The sequence below is a fragment of the Mirounga leonina genome, unplaced genomic scaffold (genome assembly GCF_011800145.1).
Source record: "Mirounga leonina isolate KUSES-001 unplaced genomic scaffold, KU_Mleo_1.0 Mir_94, whole genome shotgun sequence".
Taxonomy (NCBI): domain Eukaryota; kingdom Metazoa; phylum Chordata; class Mammalia; order Carnivora; family Phocidae; genus Mirounga; species Mirounga leonina.
The window spans coordinates 1,992,265-2,012,967 of NW_023270855.1; the positions used below are offsets into that span (position 1 = coordinate 1,992,265).

General features: G+C 50.7%; 1 protein-coding gene across 1 annotated transcript; it reads left to right on the plus strand.

The window, feature by feature from the left end:
- The first annotated feature begins 1,655 nt into the window (after nucleotides 1-1,655).
- SEC61A1 (SEC61 translocon subunit alpha 1) lies at nucleotides 1,656-19,161 on the plus strand. Its single transcript, XM_034996413.1, has 12 exons — nucleotides 1,656-1,806; nucleotides 2,048-2,115; nucleotides 5,172-5,237; nucleotides 5,327-5,405; nucleotides 6,346-6,477; nucleotides 8,392-8,501; nucleotides 8,801-8,954; nucleotides 12,845-13,005; nucleotides 14,453-14,650; nucleotides 14,909-15,100; nucleotides 15,505-15,581; nucleotides 17,095-19,161. The coding sequence occupies exons 1-12, from the start codon at nucleotides 1,800-1,802 to the stop codon at nucleotides 17,279-17,281; spliced, it is 1,431 nt and encodes a 476-aa protein (XP_034852304.1). The 5' UTR covers nucleotides 1,656-1,799; the 3' UTR covers nucleotides 17,282-19,161.
- The last annotated feature ends 1,542 nt before the right edge of the window (nucleotides 19,162-20,703 follow it).

Below are 20,703 nucleotides of genomic sequence, written 5' to 3' on the forward strand. Positions count from 1 at the left end.
GGTACTAATATCCTCAAGCTATCACCAGTGAGTCTTTATTAAAATTTATATTAACTAATTGTAACACTTACCACAATTACTATAATACTATTTACCATTAGGTATTTCAATATTTTAACCATCAGTATGGTGCACGATGCGTACTACCTAAATCAGCTCTGGTCTATCTGCTGGATTTAGTCCAGGGGCTGCCAGTTTTAAGCCTCTGACCAAAACTCCAGAAGAGATTATCAATGGATCCTGGATTGGAAGATGGGCTGCATTTCAGAAGCAGCTCTACAAGCATAGTCCATGGTCACTTTTTTGTGTGGAGGATAGATATCAAGTGATGTCACACCTGGACCACTTCACTCAATGAAGTTACCTACCTGCCTCTGGTAACATTGTAACTTCCCACCCCTGGGTTTGATTCTCAGAAAAAGACTTCCTGTCCTACCAAACTTCCTGAGGTAAAGATTTGCAAATCCTGACCACACGCTAGAAATGGGGCGGGGTGGGGGGGCAAATAGAAATAGCAATCCCTAAATTAGTATTACCAAAAAAGCATCTTGCCACATCTACACCTCCAACTTAAATCAGTCCAGGTCATCATTTAGCTCCCTGAAACCTTCCCTAATCCCCAGCCAGCATCACCCACCTCCTCTTCCTCTAAATGATCACAACTTAAGTCTCTCTCATCTCTTTTAGAACACTTAACACATGCTACCGTGATTACACATGGCTCAAAAATAAATTCCAAACTCCGTGTCTAGCATACCCTGCCCCACCTATTACCCCCCACGAACGTTAAATCATATTGTTTCTCTTCACATACCCTTTGCCCCAGCCAAACAGGACATTTCCCCCCAAAGATCTCAGGCGGTCACACCGCCATGCCTTGCTCAAAAAGGTTTCCTCAAGCTGGGGCACCCTCCTCCCTCATTTCTTGTTGCCGGAATCCGTCGAGGTTTAGCACAAAAGCAACTCTCCTGGGAGGCCTTCCTGGATTCCCTAGCAGGCGTAACTGTATCATGAGCTTTCCCAGTTCTTCTCTGACCATCTGTCTCTCCACGAATTCACCCCATTCGTCCTCAGATGGCAGGGACTCGGCAGGAGTCATTTCCGAGGCCCTGTGCCCAGGGCAGACCTCCGGGTTTGCTGAATGACTCAACAAACGAGGGTGTTCCGTCGGCCTCACTAGCCAGGCACCTACAAGGAGCCGGGCATTTCGGTCTGCGCCGGGACACAGGCTCCTGATCAAAGGAGCTTACACTCTATTTCCTAATTCAGTTATAAGTACTATGAAGGGCATAGAGGTGACCTGGGACACCAACTTGCTCGAAGGGCTGCGGGCACAGACGGCTTCCGCCCTTTGCCTCAGGTTCTCCACCAGCCGACGCCCACCCAGCCTCTGAAGCCACAACAGAGCCTGCACCGAGCGCTCTCGCTTAGCCAGCTCTGCGCAGCCTCAGCACACTCCCAATCCCGGCGTGCCCCGCGACGCGCCCCGCCCCGCCCCGGCGTCTCGCACCCTCTTCCCGGGAGGCCCAGGAGCCCCGCTGCATGCCGGGAGTTGTGGTCTCGGCGGCAGCTGTGCGGCGCCGCGGCCGGCCCGCAGCGCGTGGCAGGAAGCGGAAGCAGCCTGCGGCCCGCCCCCAGCTCCGCCCCGCGCCGCGCCGCGCCGCTCGCCGCGGCGCTAGCACTGACGTGTCTCTCGGTAGAGGTGCAGCGCTCCGGAGCGGGCTGGGCCGCGGACAGCCTCACCTCGCCCGGAGTGGAGCGGAGCAGAAGCGGGATCCGGAGCCCGAGCTGCCGCCGCCATGGCGAGTGAGTCCCTCGGGGTAGCCCCCAGCAGCGCCGGGAAGGATCAAAATCCCCCTTCCCCTCACCGGTCCGGGCGAGCGGCCACCCCCGGGCCCGCCCGGGTCCCCGCAGACCGAGGCCCGCGCCCCCGTGCGCGGTCTGCTCCCCTAGTCCCTGCTCCTACTCATGCTCGGCAGAACGCTTCCCCAGGGAGCGGGGAAGGTTTTTACGTGCCCTAACTCTGCTTTTGTCTCTCCCATCAAAGTCAAATTTCTGGAAGTCATCAAGCCCTTCTGTGTCATCCTGCCGGAAATTCAGAAGCCGGAGAGGAAGGTAAGTCCCCGAAATCGTCGTCCGAGAAGGTTTCATGAAATGTCTGGGCGCTCGAAGTTTACAGCACAATTAAAAATGGCTTCAACACGCCAGATGGAAACTCTGTTTCCCATCCCTTTCTCCTGGAGTGTAGTTGTGTATACTCCTGAGCTTTGTCGGAAGGTGACCTGGTTGTGTGGGAATTTCCACCGAAATCATGGTGCTTTATTTGGAGCATCTTTTGTGGATTTTACTCCAGCAGACAAAGCCTCCGGTTTGCTCTGTCCCAAAAGTGGATCTCGGCGGTGAATGAATAAGGCCTCAAAAGCCTCAGGATACTCGGATTGAGTTACCTTTCCTTCTTCACCTTCAACAGGAGCACTTCAGGGCTGGGTTGTTTTTTCCTAGGAGAAGCTTTTAGTGTGCATGTGCTAAAAGGAGCTAAGAGCAGTCACTTTGTCCTGTGCATATGAGTTAGTACTCTGACAGTCGCCATAAAAGGTACAGAGAAAAAGGGCATTTTGTGAACCCTGCTTTTTACAGCAGACATATTAAAACTGAGAAGATAAAAATGCAGAACCTTTATCAGAATTTCTGCTCCTACACAGCCCAGGATAGCGAGTGTTGCCAATGTTAGTGAAGCTGTTAAACAATGGGGAAGTTTTATTTAGATTCTTGCATTCAAGAGAATGAATAGTAAAAGATTTTTGTCTTTAGATTCTTTTCAGACTGTTGTTCATGCATTCACATATACATCTGTGTACTTGACATCAATATGGACACTTACATTCTTGAAGTCTCCTTTTTTTTTTTTAACTTAAAATCATTTTGTATAAGTGCTTCACATACGTGCTGCCTTTGAGGGGCAAAATACAAAGTTGTCCCTCCCACCCCAACAGCCTAGCATAGTAGAGAAGGTATAGCTCTGGAGGTAGACAAGCCTGGGACCCACCCTTACAAACCTCTTAATAGCTGTCTGACCTTGGCCTTGTAACTAAGTGTGGTAGATGGAGCAGTGAAAACATGTGCAGGGTGTAGCAGTGGCTCGGGAAGGGCTTAATTCTGGAAGATGTGGTTTCTGATGGTGGTTTTAATGGAAGAATAATTTTTTTGAGGAGAGGGAAAGGAATTCCAGGCATAAGGAATATATGGTGTGCAAAGCAGACAAGCAGGTGGGAGGGTGTTAGCTGTAGGACCATATTGCTGGAACATAAAGGGTGGTGGGGAGCAATGGAAGGGCCAGGTGATTAGAAAATGCTCTGGAAGTCGGTACAAGATGAGAGTGGTTTCAAGGCTTTTGTAACAGAGGGTGTATGGGGTGGGCTCCCTGTCCCCCCCCAGTACTTTTTTTTTTTTTTAAAGATTTTATTTATTTATTTATTTGAGAGAGAGAATGAGACAGAGAGCATGAGAGGGAAGAGGGTCAGAGGGAGAAGCAGACTCCCCGCCGAGCAGGGAGCCCGATGCGGGACTCGATCCCGGGACTCCAGGATCATGACCTGAGCCGAAGGCAGTCGCTTAACCAACTGAGCCACCCAGGCGCCCCCCCCCCAGTACTTTTTATTACATTGTTTTACCCTTAATTCATAGCAAATACACTGTGGGACTATCACATATTGCAAATTAGTTAACTACAGAATAGCAAGATTTTATCAATTTCAAAAGCTTTTTGAATGAGAAGTGATTGTTGGCTGATTCAGGGGCTATTTTCAAAGGTAAAGTAGACAGGACTGAGATACAGAGCTTTTGAAGTTTTGCTGCTGAATTTGGCTGCATCCAGGAGAGGAGACTTGGTTATTAAGAAATGAGGAGTCTTATAAAAATTGTCTACTCTTTTTTCCCATAAAGAATCCTTTCAACTAGTTAGCCGGAAGTGGTGTTGCCTTCCCTTGGCCTCCTAATTTCTTGGTGTGGTGAGGTGACAGGTGGGAAAGGGAGCATTCTCAAGAGGAAGAAGGGTTCTGTGAATTCACCCCAGCTTCATGTGAGTGCCCACAGCCTTTGCATGGCAGTCTTCTTGGGGCCTGCCTAAAGGCAGTCATGGAAGACCTCAACTTCTATTCTGACCAGAGAGCCAGACTATGTCTCAGAGCTTGTGTAGACTTTAGACTTCTCCCCTCCAGTTAAAAAGTACTTTTTCAGAGCACAGTTTTGTTCACTTAATGCTGTCGCTCACAAGGTATTTTTTCATATCAAAATCCTCAGTCCACACAATAATTAACGGTGTTTTTTAAGCCCTTTAAACCCCTTCTTGCAGGATAGGCAGCAAGTACTAGGGAAGGCACTCAGTTGTTGAGGCAGAACACCTGGAAAAGCTGCCGGTTCTACTTGGTACCAGAGGGACCTTGGGAGGGGATTCTAAATTTATCTGATGGTACTTACTCGTCATCTATAAAATAATTCCCAGTAGTCACTTGGCCTACCTGTGTACCCAAGGAGATGTGAAAAGTCTTAAATAGGCTATTAGTAGGCATTGAGTAGGTTAAAGGTGTAAATCTCCTTGCCTTCCCCCCCCAGTATTTTTTATTACACTGTTTTACCCTTAATTCATAGCAAATACACTGTGGAACTATCACACATTGCCAATTGGTTAGCTACAGAATTGGAAGATTTTATCAATTACAAAGCCTTTTAGAATGGTCACTATCCTTGGCTGGTTGTAAGGACTGGTCTGTTTTAGGAATTCCTTGCTGTTGGAGCATTGTTTGATCTGGGATCTGATCCTAAACTGTTAATGCTGGTGATTAAGAGCAAAGGTTTTGCACTCAAAACTCACTTCAGCTGTGAGATTTGGGACAAGTTAGCTTTCCTAAGACTGTTTTCTCATTGTAAAGATAACACTATGTGATATGAGGATCAAATGAAATGGTACGTGTGAAGGTCTCTGCATAACTGTCTTGTACATAGAAAGTATGCAACACACATACTCAGGTTTCAGTGCTTATGTTTGGCACACAGTTTGGAGTGTTCAAGGCTCACTTCTCTGGTGAACAGAGAAAGGGGTCCAATTCAAGTTCATTTCTGTTAACTTGCTTATATAAATAACCACTGCCTTAATGCATTCTCTTCCACTGTAGATTCAATTTAAGGAGAAAGTGCTGTGGACCGCAATCACCCTCTTTATCTTCTTAGTATGCTGCCAGGTAAGCACAGTTCCCATTCCAGAATTGGGGTGGGGTGAAGAGCAGGCTGGGGGTCAGTGTGCTGACTCCTTTTCTCTGCTTGTTTCCAGATCCCGCTATTTGGTATCATGTCTTCAGATTCAGCTGACCCTTTCTATTGGATGAGAGTGATTCTAGCCTCTAACAGAGGTAGGTCTCTGGCCATCTGTACCACTCTGCAATGTGGATTTGACTGGCCTCCTTCGGTTAAATTACAGGCTTCAGCTTTACGTGGAATTCAGAGAGTGTTAGGGAGGAATGCTAGCGCCCTGTGCTGAATAGCCTGAGCAGATGCCCAATTCAGCACCGAGGCATTTGAATGCAACATAAAACCTGTAATAACAAGATAAGTCTAGGTCGTAGAGGATAAAAAAACATGGAAAAACTAGAATGTTTTTTAAACAACTGAAATGATGACATTTGTACAGTCTTTCTCCTGTTTTGATAACATTCTTTAGAATATGTAATTTATTTCTGAGCTGCATCTTTATATCTATAGGTTACAATATACGTGTCCAAAAAAATACGTAACGGTGTTTTGTATACTCTAACCCATTACCTATGGGGGGTAGGATTTGAACATTTATGTTGATACTGCTTTTGATTAACTCACGTTTTAAACATAGTTCAAATTAAGTTCTAAATCAGTTGGAAGTGTAGCTCATTTTAGCATAATGGAAATAGAGGTTTATTCACAACTAGATACAATGGTGCAGACCTTCTTTCCAAACTCTGGAAATTATTTGAATGTTATCCTTTTTTATTAACTGAGGAAGAGACGAACCTTTCTTATCTCTGTGAAACCAGAATGGATCTGTTTGGGGTGAATTTAAATGCAGTTGTCTGTTTAAATGCCACGTGACTTCCTAAACAGAATAAGATGTTGCCTGGCAGACTGAACAGAATGAATTGAATTATACTCTAATCATTGATATTTAGGGATTATTTTTGAAATTAAATGCTGCTAGCAAACTGAAACATCGGATTTGTATACAGGGCACACCGTCGAATTTTGCTCATTCGTTTTCTTAATAATGTGTTGCTTTTCTAAACTCATACTGGCTGTGTTTTGCCTTGCCCTTTCTTCAAGGCACATTGATGGAGCTGGGTATCTCTCCCATTGTCACCTCCGGCCTCATCATGCAGCTCTTGGCTGGCGCTAAAATAATTGAAGTTGGTGACACTCCGAAAGACCGAGCCCTCTTCAATGGAGCCCAAAAGTGTAAGTGAGATTTTGAATAATGTTCAGATGTCTGTAGGTGAGAATTCAAATTTGCTCTAAAGTTTAGGGCATCAAAACGTGTTTTTGTACAATGTAACCTTCTTGGCCCACCAACCCTGTATGTACTGTGGACTATGTTAGCAAGAGAGCACCTGGACGGGCTGGATGAGGCAGGGGTGGGCACAGGCCCCAGACGCCATGTGATCGAGGGGGAGGAGCAGGGCTTGCAGGGCTTGGCAGTGTCACCCTCCACCAGCCACAATTTCCTTACCACTTAGAAGGAAGACTTCAGAGCTGTTGTAAGACTTCAATTGAATAGTGTGTGTAAAGTCTCTCAGTGCCTGGCCCACAGTAGTTACCCGACAAGTGGTGTTTTCTCTCTGCTGGGAGTTGGAAAGGATTCAGCTTAGGGGAAAGGGGTCCTCTTCATCCAGCTCTGCTATGTCCTAGCTCTGACCTGGGACGAAGTTAGATGACAGCTCTGAAGTCTCCGTCTCTTCATCTGTAATAGTGAGGATAATAATGGTATTTGCTTTATAGCAAATAATATGTTACTAGTAATAGTAACCAGTCCTCAGAATGAACCACGTGCAGCCTCTGGCTGTGAAGTGAAATGTATTAATTAGGAAATGACATTTACAGCTGCGTACGCAGCCATGTTTTCTTCCACACCAGCATGTTTTACAGATCTTCTGAAGTTAGTAAGTTAAAGGACTGAGCAAGAAAGACTAATCCAATTCAGACTTGTCAGTTTCAGACACAAATCAGGATTTAAAAATATACACATGTATTATTTTTCAAAAGCACAAATCAGCCATTTTCTCTTTAGTTTTGGACAGTTTTTTGAAATTTTTCTGTCTTAAGACATCTGTTTTATTAGGCACGTTTTAAAAAAGTCAAATGGAAACTATTTGATGGGCACTTTGGAGTAAAATTGTATTTTATGTGCAAACTAAGCAGAAAAGCTGAAATTGAATCCCAAACCCATCTAGTATTGTGGAACCAATAAAAACATGTGGATTCCACTGTGCCTAACAATGGAGTCTAATGAGCTACAAGAAACAAAGACATGTTCATACAAAAACGAAAGTGTCTCTTGGGCCAGAAGAGCTTTGTGGCTAAGGAAACGGGACTAGTAACTAAATTGACTACTTTCTGAGTTTTTTTCTTTAAAAGCACATTAACTACAAGCTGGGAAGGGATCACCTTACCCCAGAGCTAATATTCAGTGTGCTGGACTCAGACCCGGATGATGGGCCTGTAGAGGGCCCAGGCACGTATTCAAGCTAGGGAGCTCTCCAGAGCCCAAGTGACCTGACCTGAGTTTGGGTGCTGCAGGTCAGTGCCATCACCAAATCACGTGCCTCTGGACATCGTCTTCCCTTGCTCCCTGACTCACCTTTCATAAGAACTAGATTAGTGGGGCGCCTGGGTCGCTCAGTCTGCCTTTGGCTCAGGTCATGATCCCGGAGTCCTGGGATCAAGCCCCGCATTGGACTCTGGGGAGTCTGCTTCTCCCTCTTCCTCTGCCACTCGCCCTGCTTGTGCTCTCTCACTCTCTTTCTCTGTCAGATAAACAAATGAAATCTTAAAAAAAAATAAGTACTAGATTAGTACATTTCAACTCTTTTTCTCCTGCCATTACTGAAAGGAAAGTGAATTTAGGAGAAGCTGAAATCAAAGAGGTCATGCGCTTTTGTTAGAAGGCATTTGAGTACTTGTACTCAGTACTCTTGTACCTTGGCCATGGGGCTACTGAGTGTTCCTGGATCGAGCTCCTCGCGGGCATTGTCTGTATTCTTCAGTTCCATTGTCGTCCTCCCTGATGCCTGGCGCACAGTAGGTGTTCTGGAACTGTTCTCTCCAGACCGTGGAGTGTCCCACTTTGAGAACACTGTGTTCTTGTGATTCCAGTATTCGGCATGATCATTACCATCGGCCAGTCCATCGTGTACGTGATGACAGGAATGTACGGAGATCCTTCTGAAATGGGTGCTGGAATCTGCCTGTTAATCACCATTCAGGTCTGTGCAGCTCTGCCATGTCCCCCCTTTGGAGTAGCCCCTCCCACTCACTTAGACTCCTGAAGGACAGAGCTGAGGCGTGCTTAAAAGAAGCATGAGAAGAAGCCGGGGCCCCTGGGGTAGCCTTCCCGAGTTCACCAGACGAAGGCTCTACTGTCCGAGGCCTACCCTGCCTTTAGCATTGATAGCAGAGATCCTCGGTACTGTGGAAGGAAAGAACCAGGCCCATGAAGAACAGTAATGCGCAGTCTTTTAGGGTTTCTTTATTTTTTTTTTCTTTTCTCTTTAAATTTTCACAGCTCTTTGTTGCTGGCTTAATTGTCTTGCTTTTGGATGAACTTCTGCAAAAAGGGTATGGCCTGGGCTCTGGGATCTCCCTCTTCATTGCCACGAACATCTGCGAGACCATCGTGTGGAAGGCCTTCAGCCCCACCACTGTCAACACCGGCCGAGGTAAGGGCCCTGGCCTTCCCTGGGGACAGGGTTTAGTAAAAAGTACCAACGTGTGCAAGGCAGGAAACAGAAGTTCCCCCGTGCCAAGGAAAAATTAGCTTAGTTTTAGGTACATCTCTTCTAATTTTCCTGTGTGTATCTGCAGAGTTTTCGTTTTTGTTTTTTAAAGTAACCTCTATCTGCAGAATTTTTTAAACACAGATAGGTTTGTGCTCATCAAGATGTCTAACTTGCATTTTTCGTGTATTTCATGGACATTTGCTGTGCCAGAATACATAATTTCGCCTCGTTTTCCTCAGCACAGTATGGACTTCCATTGCAAGGATGAAGTATTTATTTATTTATGGTTTTATTTATTTATGGTTTTATTTATTTATGGTTTTATTTATTTGACAGAGAGAGACACAGCGAGAGAGGGAACACAAGCAGAGGGAGGGGGAGAGGGAGAAGCAGGCTTCCCGCCGAGCAGAGAGCCCGATGCGGGGCTCGATCCCAGGACCCTGGGATCATGACCTGAGCCAAAGGCAGACGCTTAACGACTGAGCCACCCAGGCGCCCCAGCAATATTCATTATAACCAGTCTTGTGATGGACACGGAGGTTGTTGCCAGTTTTGCTGTTGTTGCAGCAGTGAGATGGCGCACATCCTCACATGTTCATCTTTATAGATCTTGGCAGTTGCTCGCAGTGAATAAGTTTCTAAAAATGAAATTACAGAACCAACGCACTTGCTCATGTGAGGGGCAGTTTTGGGAGAGAGGCCTGAACTTGGAGCTCACTGCATTTAAGTCCTGGCGGTTGCTGGTAGTAGCTAAGTGGCCTTGGGCACAGTCCTCTGCCTATGAGCCGTGGGGGCCAGGATTAATGAGAAATAACATAAAATTCTGTGATGCCTGGCTCAAAATAGATGTATGTCTCGTATAAATGTTCTACCTACAAAGAAGGCAATCTGTGTCTTTAATAAAAGTTCCTAAATATTTAGGGAAGTGTGACTTACTAGGAAAGGAAAATCAGGTTTTTTTCATCACTATGTTATTCACTCAGAATTCTGAGTCTCATGAGAAATAAATATTCATACGTGTTTATTTTTCTTAGAGATGAGTGCTGGAAACAGTCCCTGGCATCCAGAGACCAAGTGATCTCTATAGTGAGACTCAAAGTAGGTCCCTGGACAAATGAAGGCCACATGCACCCAACAGATTACAAGGAAAAGAGTGTATCTTGACGTAGGAACTGTCAGAAGAGCCTTAGAGAAGAGGAGACAGGAGCAGACTTGGTTCCTCCCTGGGCACTTCTGGAATTGTAGGAAATTCAGGACAAATTGGGAGAAACGAGAGGGTGGAACAAGGTTTTTCAGGGATGGGTGTGAAAAGGCAGGAGGGTAAGGGAGATCATTAAGGGTTCAGGTTTGTGAAGACTATCACTGTAACTGGCCTGGGAACATCCTGAAGTATGAGGAAGTGATACCAGAGTGGGGCCCAGGAGGGGAGGAGTCATTAAAGGCCCAGAAGCCACCTTCCATTGAGGAGCAGGCCAGTGAGGCGGTGGGGGTTGGAGCGTGGAAGGAGTGATTCAGCCTGGACTCGAGGGGAAGATGGGTGGAGAACACAGCCTGATAGCTGTTCCGTCGTCCAGCTTTGACCAGCCAGCCCGAGGTGGAAAGCACGGAGCAAAGGCACAAGGAGATAAGAGTGTAAGAGACGGGACAAAGGAGGTTCTTTCAAGGGTGATGGAAAATCGTAGAGCAGAGTTGGGTGTTTTTTTTGGCTTTAAAAGTATTTCACTGTCAGCTGGTCGTGTTTGGGGCTGAGCCGGAAAGAGGCGCAGCCAGGAAGGGTCCCTCTGAGGCGCATGTGTGGGCAGTGAGTGCTGCCGTGAGAACTGGGGGGTGAGGGGAAAGGGAGGAGTGGGGTCTCAAGGACTGGGCCCTGGTGGAGGAGGGCAGAGGTCACAACGGTCACAGGCCTGAGAAGACCGTATGGCAGCACATCTGGAACTCTGCTACAGTGTGGCTTGTGCACATGGAAATGCGTCCATGACCGTGACCCTCTCACGGGAGAACAGCCATTCCCTGGGCAAGTGGAACAGCCCAGATGGGATTAGCGGGGACCCTTAGCCTCTGCACCTGAAGTAACTCTTCACACTTAGAAGCTCTGTCCTGTCCCCAGAGATGCAGCAGGTAGTGAATTTTAAGAAATGATGTTAAAAGTTAGGAGAACTAGAGCTTAACCCTGGCATTGCCCTTCACTCAACAAATACTTTACTAGGCATCTGTGAAGGACCAGGCACTGTCTGGCCACTGGGAATGCAGAGTGAGCTTGAGTGTTTCACATGGCAGGTGTTACAACAGGTACCTCGGGGAAAAACAAGACAGAGAAAGAAGACGGAGATGCTGGGAGGGTTGTCACAGGGCTAGTCTGGGTGATCAGGAAGATCCCCTCTCAGCATCCCCCACCTTGGAACAAAGTCCTGCCGAGGGGAGGGACTGTGCAAAGAATGTCCCATTTGGAGGGAACAGCCAGCTGCCAAGGCCCTGAGGTGGGAGCGTAGCTGGTGTTCAAGGCCAGCGCGTGTGCTGGTGCAGAATGAACAAGGGGAGAGGAGTCGGAGCTAAGATCAGCAGTGTGGACAGAGGGCAGAAGGGAACAAGTTCTTCCCCGGCGGCTGGGGCGGCGTCCCCTGTGAGGCACGCGCTTGTCCTGGCTCCAGCTCTCAGATCCCTGAACCCTGCGCCCTGGGAAGACAGGCCAGTGCTGTCACAAGCCTGGGAGCAGGGCTGCGTGGGGATTGAGCGCAGCGTCCCAGGGTGAGGTGAGGAATTACTGACAGTTGGGACAGTGTTTCTTTCACAGAAGCCACATTCCAGAAGAGGCCATGGTGATGCCCATTAGATGGTTGGCCTACAGCCTCATCTTGAGATGGCCCGGGAACAGCAGCAGGTGGTGCCAGCCGCCATGTGTTAGAAACTTGAGCAAATGCTGTGGCAGGACAGTCCCAGGGCATACCTCACGCGACTGTTACCCGTGCCCCCAGCTGCCCTCAGAGACCATGGCTCTAGACATGGCACTAGCTTCAGGCATGCGCGCCGCCAGACTGTGTCACGACATAGACTGTCCTGGGTTAGCAGAGATTACACAGTAACATGGTGCTCTTGTTCCTTGCTTTGGCTTTTGTTTGTTTAACTCCATAAATTTCTTGAAAATTAAGACAACTCTAGGCCATACTGACGCCCTGTGCTCCCCGGGTTCCTCTCACTTGTCCCTCTGCTGCCTGCTCCTCAGGTCAAGTACCCAGTCTCGCTCTTTCCCTTCAGTCTCTGGCAAGTTCAGCCTGCTTCATGGTTGTGGTTTCCTGGCTCTGGAAACTCTGGGCTGCCTCCTTCCACACCCTCTCGGCGTAGGGCATCAACTCGGATTTGGATCAGCCTTGTGGTGGGCGCACGTGTGGTCCTTTGCGCTTGTCCATCCATGTAGGGAGCAGAGTCCGAGCCCCACCCTCCCCTCGGAGGGGCTGATGCTCCAACTGGCCGGGCATTTCCGGGAAGAGAATCTGGCAGCTTGGAGGCCCCTCTTCAGTGTAGGGCCCCTTCAACTGGGGTTCAGCAGACCCTGCCTTTATGTTTTTGTAACTGATCGTCATGCCATACATCCAGTAGCCATTGATTTGTACATGCTAAAGAATTGAGATCAAGTAATTCAGAAGGAAAGATAGCCCTTTCTGCAGGTTGCAGTCTCTACAAAAGCAGTGGGTGAGAGAACTCTCTCCCTGTGGTTATGCGAGTAGGCACTGCAAATGGTAGGACTTAGTCTTTTTGGCCACTGAGAAAATCCTTAGCCAAATTTAGTTGATGGGTGGTTTCTTTACCACGTGCACCCTCTCCTTCACCAACAGGAATGGAATTCGAAGGCGCCATCATTGCACTCTTCCATCTCCTGGCCACCCGCACCGACAAGGTCCGAGCCCTTCGAGAGGCCTTCTACCGCCAGAATCTTCCCAACCTTATGAATCTGATCGCCACCATCTTTGTCTTTGCAGTGGTGATCTATTTCCAGGTGCGTCCATACCCCAGCGCGGTGAGTTTTGATGGTCTGCATTTAAGTGTCAGAATGCCTTGGTGTACGCGTCCCCCACCCACACCCAGGGGGAGCCTATCCCATTGCATTGTACTGACATGAGATAGCATTTCAAGGACAGGTTCCTTCCACTGAGTCGGGGGACTTGCCAGAACGAAACAGTTGAGGCAGAGCTAACATTTCTGGAATTGTGTTCCTTTGCATTGGGCCTGCTGACAGAGAAGATATTTTAAGTCCTTAGTTCAAGAGAAGTGAAAAGTAACCAAACTCTAACACCTCGTCTCTGTCTTACCCAAAGTTTGTACCATAATTGTAGGCAGGAGCCTCATCTTGGAAAAGGCCTTCCTCTTACCCTTCACGTTATTCATCTGTGTCACTTGCTTCTGAACAGGAGAGCTAACTGCCAGTTGGCTTTTCTGTAGTCGGATTAATCTCTGTATTTCTTGATCAGCCACTTTGTATTCTAATATTTATTGACAAGAAGAGACAGCAGTTGAGAGAGTAGGTGAATGCTTGTTGGAAAGGTATTTAAACCAGGCAAATGCTTTTTCCGAGGAGCGAACAGTTCTGTTCCTTTGGCTAAGACTCAGATGCCTCATTACTAACAAGCGGACTCTTTAGGGGCTTGGCAAGTATTTGCATTTGGAGCATGAAGATTTTATTTTAAGTCTTACATATTCTAAGCCCTGTTCTAGGCACTGAGAGTTTGTGAAAATCATAGAGAAGAAACCCTTCCTCCAAGGGTTTCCGAGGGAGAGGTCATCTTCATAGAAAAGCTTGGCTTTTCTGTGTATGATTAGAAACTTCCTAAGTGGCTGTTCTCGGGTGCGAGGCAGGTGCTGTGGTGGCATGGCCTTGGAGCCACTGGACGCATGGGCGAGAGCAGCACTGCTAGGACTTGGGCAGGTGGCCTTCAGGCTTTTCTAGTATATTCTACAGAGAGCTGGATGTAATGTGCTGGGCTTTGGTTTCTGACAAAAATGGGATTATCTCTGCTGGGCTTTGGTGCATTTTTAAGCCAGTATTTCTGGGAACCTTTTTTTTTTTTTTAAGATTTTATTTATTTATTTGAGAGAGAGAACAGAAGGAGAGAAGAGAGAGCGCACGAGAGCACAGGAGTGTGGGGGAGGGGCAGAGGGAGAGGGAGAAGCAGGCTCCCCGCTGAGCAGGGAGCCCGATGTGGGGCTCAACGATCATGACCTAAGCCGAAGGCAGACGCTTAACTGACTGAGTCACCGAGGCGCCCCTTCTGGGAACCTTCTGTTCCAATGCCCCCAGGTGCAGAGATGGCTAAGGCAGGGGAACCAGAGCCCTGGCAGCGGTGCTTGGGGCCAGCTCCCTGGTGGCTGTCCCCGGCTGGCCGGGGCTTCTGGGCAGTGGGTCGGATGAGGCAGTGAAGGGCATTCTGCTCTGTTTGGTGTCTCAGGGCTTCCGCGTGGACCTGCCCATCAAGTCAGCCCGTTACCGAGGCCAGTACAATACCTACCCGATCAAGCTCTTCTACACCTCCAACATCCCCATCATCCTGCAGTCCGCCCTGGTGTCCAACCTGTACGTCATCTCCCAGATGCTGTCCGCCCGCTTCAGTGGCAACCTGCTGGTCAGCCTGCTGGGCACCTGGTCTGTAAGTACGGCCGCTCGGGGCCATCAGTTTTAGCGCCGCGGCAGGTTGCTGCATGTGACCAGATATTTCACCCGTGGGTATTTGCTAATCATGCCCTTTACAGATTCAGCACATTCAATTCCCTTTTCAGTGAGGGAACTGTACTACGGGCACTTGAGCAAAATCGTCATCTTTTTGTCATCTGCTCAGAACTATGTCTGTCCTGATGCGGAGGTATGACGAAACGGCTCTCACAGGCTCCCTGCGTATTCTTTCCAGGATACCTCTTCCGGGGGCCCGGCGCGTGCGTATCCAGTCGGCGGCCTTTGCTATTACCTGTCCCCGCCAGAATCTTTTGGCTCCGTGTTAGAAGATCCTGTCCATGCCGTGGTGTATATAGTGTTCATGCTCGGCTCGTGTGCGTTCTTCTCCAAAACATGGATCGAGGTCTCGGGTTCCTCTGCCAAAGATGTAAGTATGAGTTACAGTAAGTTTCTAGAGAGGTTAAACCAGGAAACAATAGTCCTTATCCATCTGGGGCCTGAGGGGTCTCAGCCTGTCTCCTCTTGCTAAGAAAGCGGTCTGTGAACACCCGCAGACGCTTCATGCTCATTGCGGGGCAGTTCCGAACCCTTAGTGGCCAAAGCTAAAGCGCAGCGGTAAGTGAGCGCTCAGCTGGGGAAGCTGGAGCCACAGTATGCGGTTAGGCCTCGTCACGTGACTTCTCCATGGCAAAGTCGCAGTTTCCTGTGTGAGTGTTGAGGGCGCGGAAGAGAAAAAGATGTGACCGTTGAGTCCCACCAGGAGACACGTCTGCCTTCCCTTCAAGTTCAGGTTTCAGATTTAACGTTGTCTCCTTGGTGGGCATCATGCAGGTTGCAAAGCAGCTGAAGGAGCAGCAGATGGTGATGAGGGGCCATCGAGAGACTTCCATGGTCCATGAACTCAATCGGTGAGTGCTGGCCCCCAGCCCCCAGACTCTGCATTTATGGAGGCATCCTGATCTGGCTTAGGGATTTCTGGCTCATTAACTCCTACCCTGGGGTAACAGGATAGAAAAGACTCCTGTGTCTCTAATTCTTTATGTGCTTGCTAGATGCTGGAGACTGGGGATAGGATAATAAATGCATGCAGCCCCTCTCCTGGAAGAGGGACCTGCCAGGGAGCAAGAGAGCGGCCCGCGGCCCCATGCATACAAGAGGGTGTGGTAAGGGTATGGGCAGTGAGCTGGCCACTGGGGCATGGGGCTCACTGCCCCCCCCACACACACACCTGTGCTCTGAGGGCTGGTGCCCAAGTGCAGATGAGGGCTGAGGTGAGGTGAGCCTAGTGAAGCTGCGCAGGAAAGGGACAGTGCCCAGGGTCCCTTTAGGACGCTCAGTGCTGGAGGCAGACCCACCAGAGGGAGGGCAGGCCAACCGCCGAGAGGCCACGGTGGGAGTTTGGGCAGGGGGGCAGGAGGGGGCCCCAAGTGCTGCAGGAACTTGGGGAAGCAGAGGAGAGGCCACAGCACTTGGTGTGTCGGGTACGGGAGAGGAGGCAGCTCCAGGCTGGCCCTTGCGGTGTGCATGTGCCTCTTTGCCGTCTGCACCTCCTTTTCACTTACCATGGAGCTGCCTCTTGGGCAGCGGGGTGGCGGCACTAAGTATCTCAGGCTTTTTGAGCCTGTCGTGACTACTCCTTCCCTCCGCCGCCACTGGGCAGCGGCCGCAGACAGTTTGTACGCAGATGAAGGAGGCTGTGTCCCTGCAAAACTGTTCACTAGATCAGGTGGCAGACCAGGCTTGTCCCACAGCCCGCCTGTAGCTTGCTCGCCTCACCTAAAGGAAGCAACCACAGGAAAAGCCAGCGTTGCAAGTTTCAGGTGGTTTTCAGATCTCTCGCAGGAGCGGTATGCAATGTTCTCTTCATAAGACTCCTCTGAGGCCTCTAGATTTATACCACCATTCAGTCGTAGTAGTTTGCACGCCACTTAGGAAATTTTAAATTTTCTACTAGCCACATTAAAGAAAAATATATATACCTGAAACTAACAAAATGTTGCATGTAGGTTATATCTTAAAAAGAAAGTAAAAAGAAACTGATTAAACTTAATGATATATTTTATTTAATTCTGCGTGTTCAGACTATAATTTCAAGTTGTAGATAACATAAGGAAAAGTATCATGAGATACTTTATATTCTTGTTTTCAAAACCTCTTGTGATGTCTTCAGCATCTTGATTTGGAGTAGTCCCGTTTCATGAACCACATGTGGTTCGTGTGGCACCTGCTGGAGAGCACAGCCCTAGTCTAGGCCATCAAGGCGTGTGAGTCAGTGAAGGTTCAAGGGGGTGGTGGAGTGGCCTCGGAGTCAGGTTCCTAAATCAGAGGTTGGCATGTCTGATGGCCTGGCCACTTCTCGTGGCCAGGCCGGGGGTGGGGATCTGCATGGTGGCACGTGGCTGATCGGTCCCCACTCCCCAGGTACATCCCCACCGCCGCAGCCTTCGGCGGGCTGTGCATCGGGGCCCTCTCCGTCCTGGCTGACTTCCTGGGCGCCATCGGGTCTGGAACTGGGATCCTGCTCGCAGTCACAATCATCTACCAGTACTTTGAAATCTTCGTGAAGGAGCAGAGTGAGGTCGGCAGCATGGGGGCCCTTCTGTTCTGAGCCGTGTCTCCTCGGACCAGGGAGTGGGGGCCCTGCCCGGAACTGCAAGGGATGGGAACAGTGAGGCCTCCCTGCGAGGCGCTCATCGCGGGGAGTGCCGCTGCAGCACCAGGACTTTTGTTTAATGAGGTTTTTGAATTTCATAGTCTTTCATTCCACTTTGTAAAGTGCTAGAATTTTTCCAGTTTGAAATTTTGCTTTTTATTCTGGCATTGGCAAAACGAGGGTAGAAGGGGGGTTTTATGGAGCTGACTGCCAGAGGTGGGGATGGTAAAGGACCGTCCCCAAGTGTCCATGTAACTTTTAACCTTTGCACCTGCTCAGTGCCGTAGGCGGCTGCAGTGGTCTGAGCTGTTCCCCCACCAAGGTTGCGTCTTTTCGGTTAGAAGCACAAACCTCGGAGCCATGTCTCTGTTGTGGCCGTAGGGCACGAGGCTGAGAGCAAATCATGTTTTCTGGTAGACGTGACTCACAAGTGAGTCCCTGTCACAATCAGGGGTAAGAGTATTTGGCTTCAAACTGTTTCTCTGGAAGACACTATTGTTTTCCCTTTTTATAAGTAGCTTTTTAGGAACAAGCCTCTTCCAAAAGAAAGGGATGGGTTTTCCAGAAGACACTCTTGGGCCATCTGTTAATTTTTCTGCATGTGCCTGTTGGCTATTCTTGTTGACTGTTCTGGTCGGGCTTTGAGGCTGAAGAGCACGGAGTCGGCTTGGCTCCATCATGTCTGTCCGTCTCTGTCGTCGGTCTGTGTCCTCTGATTGAGCGAGGCCAGGATTCACCAACCTTACGGAGTTGCGCCTGGCCTAGCCGGGTGGACTCTGTACAGAGGACCCTGGAAGTGATGCGTGTCTATGCAGTCCTTCCATTTCGTCGATGGACGGGCCTCCCGCTCGCCGCCGTGGTGGAACTCACACGGGGAGACGGCTTCGCTTTCGCAGGCCACCGTACTTTCCAGGCTGAAACCTTCCCGTCGTGTTTGTAGCACTTTTTTCACTGTGCCTAGGACCAAATGCATGTTAAGTAAATGACCAGATGCCACCTTGTCCTCATCCGTCAGCACCGCCCCGCATAGAGGAGGGTGCAGGCCCCACATCCGAGGCAAAATCAGGGGCAGAGAGCTTAGGGTCTTCGTTTTTGCTTTTTTAGTAAGTTGCTCCAGTGTTGGATAGGAGAAGACGATGATGTCTAAGATGAGTTCTGTTTGTAGTAACAGGGGACCTAGGTTTTAGGCAGTGGAACCTTTTCTAAGGTCTGCAGAGAGGCTCCTCGGGGGACAGGTGGTGCTTGGCAGCAGGGACAGCAGAGTCGGGCGCCACAAGCCTGAGGAGTTCTCCCTGGAGGATGCCCCAGGTCTAAGAAGGGAGCACCGGGGCCCCACGGAGAGACACCCCACCAGCAGCAGGCACACAGTGGCCTTCGAAGCACAGAGCCGTGGTCACAACTCAGTAGAGCTGAGTCCAAGCTCCTAGGACACCTCACTCGCAGCACCAACCAGGAAACAGACCGACCAAGGGACAAGAAGCGACTTGTCTAAAGCCACCTGGCAAGTCAGCAGCAGACCCAGGATGGGCCCAACAGGTCTGTTGACCCCCCCAATCCAGGGCATCCCACCATATCACACGTGGCCTTGTCAGACCCAGTCCTGAGCAGAGACTCGAAGCCTCCCCGCAGCACGCAGTCCGCTCGGCCCCACCTGTGGGCACGCTGTGGGCGCCAGCCTCATGGGTGGGGCCCTGCGTGGCTCGTGCTCTGTGGTCCATGATCACGGTGGGTGGGGGCTGACCCCAGCTTGCAGGGGACTGTCACTGTGGACGCCAAAATGGCATAACTGAGTTAAGGTGAATAAGTGACAAATAAAGCCAACTTTTTACAAGCCACTTGGTCACGTTCTCTTGGTTTACAGCCCCCAAGAAGGCCGGTGAGGGCAGAGCTGGGGTGTCCTCCGGGTGTGTGTGAGGTGCAGTCGTCCTGCTTTTGCACAGGGCGCCCTAGGTCTCCCCAAGTCTCCCCTGGATGGAAGTGCCTCCTCAGAAAGGCATTTCGCCTGGGAAATGGTGGTGGCGTCAGCTGCACGCCCCGGCTTCCGGTGAAGTGAGACACGGGTGACGGGCTGATGCGGGGCCGGCGTGCGGGCAGCCCCGAGGCCCTCCCGGGAGTGTGGGAGGGGGCCTGGCATCTCACCTGTGACTGCAGCCCACCGCGCCATCCCCGTGGAAGGTGCTGGCAGGAGCCCGTGGCCCACACCTGCGCACCCTCCCAGTCCGGGCCAAGGGGTGCCACTGCCCTGGGCTGCAGCAGCAGACTACATCCGTCACTGGCCGCGCAGACCCGTCGCTGAGCCAGGAGGGTTTCCACCCCGCCCTGACCCCAGCATCGCGTGGATGGTGGTGGCGGACAGGAGGGCTGCCCCCTGCAATGGGCCGCGCGGAAGTCTTCCAAGCGCTTCCACTCCAAGGAGAACAGCGGGCTACATTTCCAGGGTGACGTGAGGAAAAAACGTCCCACTCACCTGGGTTTTGAAGCTGTCACGCTTGTCGCAGACAAGGCCTTGCCCCAAACCCTCCCATCACGGCCCCTGGCCTGGAGCTTCCTCCGTGACTCCCGAGTGACAGGTGGGCAGGGCCTTCCTCCGCAGCTGGGTGTTCCAAGGACAGCCTTAGGCCTTGTCTTAGAAAACTTCGGATTTCTGAGACGGCCTCGGGCAGCGGCCCTGAGACCCCGGAGGGACCGGTGTTGGCGCCTGGCCCCGCGGAAGCCGGCGCCCGCCTGCCCGGCGGCCCCTCCTGCCCGCTGGCCGCCGGAGCGGGCTCAGAGGCCCCGGATGGGAGCCAGGCAGGCGGGCACTGCGGGATGGCGACGCGGGCAAGGGGCCCGGCTCTGACCTCCAGAAACTCAAATCAGGGAAGCTCCCGCCCCCAAGGGAGGCACCGCACCCTTCCTCGTGCCAGGAATGCGGCCCCGGTGCCAGGCTCCGCCTCGGCTCGCCGTGCTGCCAGGCCGGACCTTGGTGCTGGGGACGGTCCCGCAGCGCCGCTGCCTAACGCTCTCCCTGTCCCCCCGGGCTGGCCCTGTGCTACCCGCCTCCTACGCATGCTCTCCCGCTCCCACCCCCAAGCCGCCCGAGGCCTCGGAAGAAACAGCACCTCCCCATTTGGTGCAGAAACGGAGGTGCAGTGTGACCAGCTGACACACAGCCACTTAGTGGCAGCGTCGGGACACGAAACCCAAGGTGCTGTTCCTGCCCCGAGTTCCTACTTGGCTGCGAGGCCTGCCTGCGGGTGCCTCTGCAGGGGGCATCGTTGGAACCAGGAACGAGGGGCTTAGGGAACCTGCCCCACGCAGGAGCTTCCCCACGCTGACCTCAGCTGGGGCCCTGTAGGGGACCTGCCCTTGTCTGGGGCGTCCTCAGTCCCAGCTGG